The sequence below is a fragment of the Cyprinus carpio genome, chromosome B3 (assembly GCF_018340385.1).
Source record: "Cyprinus carpio isolate SPL01 chromosome B3, ASM1834038v1, whole genome shotgun sequence".
NCBI classification, from domain to species: domain Eukaryota; kingdom Metazoa; phylum Chordata; class Actinopteri; order Cypriniformes; family Cyprinidae; genus Cyprinus; species Cyprinus carpio.
The window spans coordinates 36,323,699-36,331,161 of record NC_056599.1 but is presented as its reverse complement, the minus strand read 5'-3'; the positions used below and the strand labels follow the sequence as shown (position 1 = coordinate 36,331,161).

The following is a 7,463-nucleotide window of genomic DNA, read 5'->3' as shown; positions in this document are numbered from 1 at the left end:
CTTTATAATCCTAGAATGGCTGGTCCAGTCATTTTATATTCTACTCAATTGTATAGGCCCTTTAAAAATTATAATTATTATTATAAAATGAAATTATTTTAGTCTTTATACTTTAAAATGACACATTTAATACAATGTGTAACTTGTCTCTTAGTAATTGTTTGTGAAATGTACTAGTGAAAATCCTGCCATTTATTTTTCCCAATGTAGAGTTTATTCAACAATGGAATCCTCACAACCTATATACATCCACCTACCAGATGAATATAAAGAATTTCAATCATCTGGTGAATGGGTAAGCTGACTAATTGTTGCACTGTTACAATGTCAGAAATTAACTTTCCTGCCATGCAGGAATTGATTTTTCAGGGTCATTTAATACCAAATACATAAATATAATTAATTCTTAATTCGAATGGCTGTTAGTTATAAAATTAAATCAACAGAAGAAAACTGGGTATAAATATTCCATCATAATAGAGTAAAACAAAACATATCACAGCTTGAATGTGCAAAATGACTGACAGATAGGAAGAGGCGCAAAGTCATTTGATTGGCTTGTCAAAGAAATAAACCACAATCCCATTTGTTTTGCAGTTGCCAGAAGCTTTAGACAGGTTTAAAAAAAAATTTAGGACAACAAAATCAGTAGGTAATATTATCTGAGTCACTTGCAGCGCCTTTAATTGCCACTGGCTTTCAATCTGCTTTAGACACAGACTGAGTTTTTGGTTTTGCCCAAGATGCTGCGATAGGCTCCAGAATCCCTGTGAAGCTAGATTTACAGAAGGTTTTTTGGGGTTTGAATTTTTTGGATGTGATTTTTATTTGTTTACTTGACATACCACAAGTGATTTGGAGAATGATGGGATTGCTGTTAGTGATTTGAATCCATGTTTGGAAGAGCGTGAATTTCACACCTACTTTGAAAAATTTGGGACAGTTACAGAATGTGTAGTAAGTGCTTTTATAATTAAAAACTTTTAAGAGGGCAGATATATGTTATATGGAATGTTAATGCTGACTCTAAATCAACTTCTGTCTCATTTAGATAGTTGGTGGGATGATTTATGTTGTTTTAGTAAAACAGACCAAATCAATTGTCCGGCTTGTAACCTTTTCTTTAGCAAATTTAAAAATAGTTGAGTTTAAAAAAAAAACAAAAAAAAACATCTAAGTATGTTAGGTCAAACATTTAACCCAGTCAACCTAGCGCTGAGTTTGTCCATTTTTAACCCAGTGCTGGGTTGCCAAAATGACCCACATTGGGTTGTTTTCAACCCAAAGTTTTGTCTGTAGTGTATTTACTGTAGTTGACCTCATATTTTTGATGAACTTTACTGTTAACTTTTATTCCTCTTGTAATCTGATAACTTTTCTCAATGAACAGTTCAAAATCGATAAGTCATCACAATGGCCAAAGGGTGTGGGCTTTGTGAAATACTCATCTGCAGAGGAGGCTAAAGCAGCAGAAGCCGGGCCACACTGCCTTGGAGGTTTTCAAATAAAGATCAAAAACTTTGTTACACCAAAAGTGAGTCAATCTGTTGTTTTAGATATCAAAAACTTTGTTGCATAGATATTTAGTTTATGTGTTGTTTAATGGTCCATTTGATTAATCTGTGGTGTGTTTTCCAAGAGCAGCTATGGTTGCATGTTTTGTCTTTACCAATAGAGTTCAATGGAACTTAGGTGGCTAACGATACTTTGGGGAAACGCACCCCAGGTTGACCAAAGGAAGCTTGCAATTGATTGAAGGTGTGGTCACATTTACTGTTGCCCTGTGAAATTTTGCATGTGAGTTTCACCCATATTCGGCTTGGTCACAAGAATCCACTGTTAAACCTGCTTGTTTTGAAAGTGGCTTCTGTGTGAGCTGAGCTGTGCCTTTTACATCTCGACACTATTGAGAAGAACCAGTGGACCTTTCATTGCATGCAAAAGTTCGCTGCAACTTTGCTAATGTGATCGCACCCTACAAGGCCTGGTAGGGACAACAGCATCCCATGCCAAGGACCAGCATCCAAAACACAACATACACTGATGACTAACAGGGCTGGTCTTTTCAACAGGATTCCTCTAGAAATCTGTTCAATAACGTCCATTTATTTTGATATGACAGTTGCTTGGTTTGGGACTTTTGTTTACATTCTTGTACTACACACCTTATTTTATGCTTTGGAATGGAGCAGCACACCATAAACCCATTTACATCTCTCTCTTTCTCTCTTTTAGATGTCTTCCCAGAACAGATCTGACAATCAGTTAAATAGTCTTCCATGCCAATCCTTTCAAACAGACCTGTGTGTGAATTAGAAGGAGCACCGACAGTTACTGGCTGGTCTGATTTACACTAAACCTCATCCTACCACAATGTGAACATTTTTTTTTTCATGATAATCCAGTGTTTATTGTTACATTGTCTTTCTTTATATTGTTTGTTTTAATGTGACATCAAAACCTTGTTTGAATTGTTGTCTGTATCCCTACTGTGAATGATCACTTTTATATGTATACCCTGAAATGTTGAATAAATTTATTCTAAGAGCAACTCTTATTGGTGTTTATTGCAAGTTTTCTTTTTAAGGATTATCTTCAGCTTTTACAACAGAGAGCTTAAGTAGAACTGAACTGACATTTTAGGCTCAGCTAATCTGAACTGATTTACAGCTTTATACAGCAGCCTAATAATGAGAATGCTTGGGGAATATTATTATTATAATTATTACTTTAATATGGAGTGTTGTGTTCCTGTGGAAAAAATCCTAGATTTTTATGCTTATATACTCTGAATTGTTTACACTTTGTTTTAAGGTCCAATTCCGGCTATTAACAAACCATTATGACTTTTGTTTCAGTAAACTCCTAATTTGCTGCTTTTTAATAGTCAGTAAGGTATTGTTAAATTTAGGTATCGAGCAGATTAGGGATGTAGAATATGGTCATGCAGAATATGCACTTTATAAGCACTAATAAACAGCCGATATGTTAATAATAGGCATGCTAATAAGCAACTAGTTAATTTTGAGAACTGGTCCCTGTACTTGTTACCTCTAAATTTGTAAACATTAAAATTAGAAATACTGTAGGCATACACTTAAATTAGTTATTGCATAACTAAACTCTTTATTCTGCACATATCAGTCAATAATATCTCTATTAAAACTAAAATACCATGCTATTCGCATTCAAACTACGTGAAATCAGCATGTTTTCATGATCAGCAATCTATTACTATGATTACAAACGCCAACTACAAATATGCATCACATTTGTTCTCAAGAAGGCTTATATGTGGACCAAGGAGCTCTAAAATATATGTAGACAATAAAAGATGTCAACATTCTAAACTTAAATAACATTAACATATTTTGGCGCTTAAAAGTACGCGAAATTTTAAACGCCTCTCAGCCGTTCGTGTTGTCGTTGTGTATTAGTTCGCTAGAGGGCAGCAGCAGCCGTCTGTCCGATATGCCATTCAGCAAACGAAGAAGCCGATTCTGTCTGGAGCCCAGTGTGTCAGAATGGAGAACGCGGGAAATGAAGTCGTGTTTAAAAAGGTATGTTTCAATACGTTTAACTGTTTACGTCTTCAACTCTTTTACAAGCAGTTCGTATTAAGATATCATGCTGAACGTATTAGAAGGATCATTAGCGTTTTCATGATACGACGGCGTTACATCGTTCCCATTTTTAAAGATAAAAATTCTTATGTTTTTAAGGAAACTGTTGCCAAACTTTTGGCACGCTCCTTCAAAGAGGACAAAACCAAAGGTGAGACAGTTATTTTCGGGAAATAGTCACTTGTTGCTTCACTTGTCAGTGTGTGGTTAAACAGAGAGTGAGAGAGACGTTATTGCTCAAGAAACTTGTGCTTTTGAATTAAGTTTTTTTTTTTTTTAGTCAAATCATGCAGCGTCATATCCAGTCAGTCTAATGGTTACCTGTCATAATGTCAAAACACAACATGATCTTGTTCTTCTTTTTGTGGTTAGGACTAGGAGTGTGTTGCTACTTACACATACTATCAAAAATAAATTAATAAATAAATAAATCCTTTGTATTCCCAGCTAAACGTCTGGTGGTGATCTTTGCATTTATGTAAAAACACTGAGTTTAGAGATGTTACTGAGTGTATTGCTGGGTTAAATTATACATTTGAAGGGGTAAAAATGTGTCACATTTGTGCAGACAGGAAACTCAGCAAGTGAGATTATCTGTAGCCCGTATTTTACAGACTTAAACAAGTATGTAGTCTTATGGGTGTTTGTGGAACAACAACAATTTAAAGCAGTATTACACTTATTGTTTTTATGCTTAAACCCTTTCTTTAAGCCCAGAGTTTCAGATTTTTGTTTAGTAAATGTTTTATTGTTGAAGGTATGTTTTTTTATTTTTATTTTTTCATTCACAACAAACCTTTCCAAGCTGCATGTACGTGAAAGAATTTGCAACAATTTAATTTACAGCACCTTTATAAATGTAATAAAAACATTACAAAATAGAAACACGGATGCATATTCTTGAATCTTCTTTAGCTTTTCCATTCACTTTAACTCAACTGAGTTTGATTCATTTAAAGTGTTTTATAAACCACCCTTACAATATCGATCAGTACATGTGTGAAGACAGAAACATAATTATTAAGAAAAGACGGTCAGCGAGATCAGGCAGCTAAGCAGCATTCAAGACTGAAGTTTTTCTTCCTCAGTCAGCAGTGATGCTGTCATGCTTGTAGCAGAGATGTTGAAAGTGTTTGTTGAAGGTAAGGCAAACTTTACATATGCAGTCATTTTGTGCTTTGTTACAGTACAGTGTAACATAATTTCCTTCAATATTATTATGTCTGTGTTGTCTGTATGCTACAGAGGCGACACGCAGAGCTGTAAAACAGGCCGACAGTGAGGACTGTGACACTGTTGATATTGAACACTTTGAAAAGATTCTGCCGCAACTGGTGAGTTTTATGTTTATGCATGTGCTTGATGTATCTAGTTTTTTTTTGTGAGTTTTATTTTTTTGATTTGCTAAGAATTAATCTACTCAAACCGACTATCTAAATAGTTTTTTATATATGTATAAACATTTATATATTTATATTTCTAGAAATTGATGTATATTTTTTTTTTATCATAGATTTTTTTTTTTTAAAGATAAAGGATTTTGAAATGTTACACAATTCTGTGCTCCTTTGTCAGTTTTCTTTGTGCTTTTAATAAATCGTAAAATATGTGCTCCTTTGTCAGTTTTCTTTTTTATTTTAATAAATTACAGTGTATTAATATGAAATTTCCTTTGCAGCTTCTTGACTTTTAATTTTGCTGAGGAGCCAGGAGATGGCGACATAACCTAGTTCTGCTGAACATGTACATCCTGGACTTCACTTTGAATATTCGCACATGCTTCAATCTGTAGATATTGTATTGAATTGTATTAAAGTGTATTAGATGTATGACTGATTTAATAAAAAAATGCTATTTTATTAACAGGTTTTTTTTTTTACATGTCAGCCAGTTCTCATCAATCGTTTTCTCTTAAACTGTCATATTGTTTAGCATTTTAACAACGCGCCGCCAGCAGTTTTCTGTGACGATGGGCCGATTTGAATGCCTGCTGGGTAACAGCGCTGTTATTGCCTCCTGGTAACGAGGTCTTGAGTCTCACCCCGTGGCTCTGTAGGCCACCTGTGCTCTGCTCAGCGGCAGGTGCTTCCAGCATGCTATGCCCCGCTCCCCCATCAAAGCCTCTTGAAGCAGTTGGAATTGATTAAAGTAATAAGGGAGGCAGCAAAGACCCTTAGATGATGACAAGTGGCAGGAAAAAGAAGCACCCCCCTCCAGCCACTTTGAAGTTCTCCCCTTCCCCTCGCTGTCCTGCAATGTGGTATAGTTGAAGGTGTCACGGAGGTGAGAGGGCACAGGGCGGAATGTGTGTGTGAGTCTCTGTGTGAGTGTGTGCGCGTAGAGAGTGTCAGCCTGTTAAAATTATTGCGACCACACGCATAGTTGTTCAGTTTTAGTGGAAGCATAACAAAACAAATTGGAACCAAAGAACATGACACAGGAAGAGAGGGGTGTAATTTTGAGTGTAAATAAACAAGACGTTGAGTCGCTCAAGGGGGCTCCCGGCCTTTCATCAAGGCAGAGAGAAAGCTTTTTGCTCTGATAATTGCACTCTTGGAGTAAGTCGAACCTGCCGCCAGTGAGTTTCCAGTTGTGATGTTAAGGGCTTTGCTTGAATGGGTTTGTTATTAGATAAGCAAAGGAAAAGGAAAGATCAACATGTTGTGTTTTGTTAGATCCTGTAGTTAAGGACAATAGCAACAATGATAGTATTGCTTGTATGTTGGAAACAAAAGCTTATTTGCTTAATTTTTTTTTTTCAGGTCTGGAAAATTAATTTAACCCTAGGAGTTTCTGTTGTGTGTGTGTGTAACGTTCAGCTTTAAACATTTCATAGGAAATTGCAATAACACTTTGCCTGAATTCTATTTGTATAATGCATTATAAATGTATTCATAATGTGTGTTATAATGCAATGCAGTTAAAATTCATTATAAAATTTTAAGATTTTTTTTTTTAATGCATTAAAAGTTTTTAAGTGTGACAATGAATAAATTATAATGTATTATAACCGTGGTTACAATTATTCATGAGATTATATAATGCATTATAAGGTGCTTTACAAGGCATAAGTAATTCATTAAAACTTTTTTAATGCATTATATAACGACTTTAAGCAAAGTGTTATCGAAATCCAAATTTCATTTATCCATATGAAAATCATGGATGTCTGGTCAAAATGTGGGTATCCTGTTCGATATTATTGTACTTTTTATTGAACATATCTGCTTTATAAAATCATACACCTTTGAAGTTCACTGCAAACTTTGTAATTAAACTTTACTAGGCAAATAATGAATGCTTTGTGTCCACTGTAATTATTTTTTCTTTAAAGCTGTTTTTGCATATGAATTCATTTTCATTTAAAAAAATTCCTCCTTCACAATCACCCATATTTTATTATCTGTTACACGTTTATTACAGTGAACATAGAAGATTTTGACCCTTTTTTCTGTCTTTTGAGAAGGCTTGTCCAATTGTCAGAATGGAGGAGTTTTTACCCGATGCAAACTCCTTAGGTTGGAAACCATTAACGGGGTCCGTCAGTATATACTTGGCATATTTACCATTTGTGAAAAGTCAATTTAATAGCAAAACATCTTTGTTTAATTACTTTGGGTGGTTCTGTCTTTCAAGAACAGCTTTGCTTGTTTATATGAATCATTGGGAGTTATTTCAAACAACTGATTATTGTAAAAGTCTTAGTGTTAATTATGCAGAATTAAAAACAAATTTCTGATTGCTTTACAGATTTTTGTTTAGCACCACTCATCATCTACAGCCATTTCATGCAGTCTTGATAATGATTATTGTTTAATGTTAATGTTAATTGTTGTGAGA

General features: G+C 34.7%; 1 protein-coding gene across 1 annotated transcript; it reads left to right on the top strand.

Annotated features, from left to right (window-relative positions):
• The first annotated feature begins 3,411 nt into the window (after positions 1-3,411).
• On the top strand, positions 3,412-6,921 carry LOC109054832 (centromere protein X-like). Its single transcript, XM_019072079.2, has 5 exons — positions 3,412-3,560; positions 3,723-3,774; positions 4,712-4,765; positions 4,869-4,957; positions 5,302-6,921. The coding sequence occupies exons 1-5, from the start codon at positions 3,525-3,527 to the stop codon at positions 5,314-5,316; spliced, it is 246 nt and encodes an 81-aa protein (XP_018927624.1). The 5' UTR covers positions 3,412-3,524; the 3' UTR covers positions 5,317-6,921.
• The last annotated feature ends 542 nt before the right edge of the window (positions 6,922-7,463 follow it).

Coding starts and splice junctions, on each gene's coding strand:
- LOC109054832 (XM_019072079.2), top strand. CDS start 3,525: ATGGAGAACGCGGGAAATGAAGTCGTGTTTAAAAAG. Junction 3,775..4,711: donor CAAAGAGGACAAAACCAAAG/GTGAGACAGTTA, acceptor TTTCTTCCTCAG/TCAGCAGTGATGCTGTCATG. Junction 4,766..4,868: donor GTTGAAAGTGTTTGTTGAAG/GTAAGGCAAACT, acceptor TGTATGCTACAG/AGGCGACACGCAGAGCTGTA.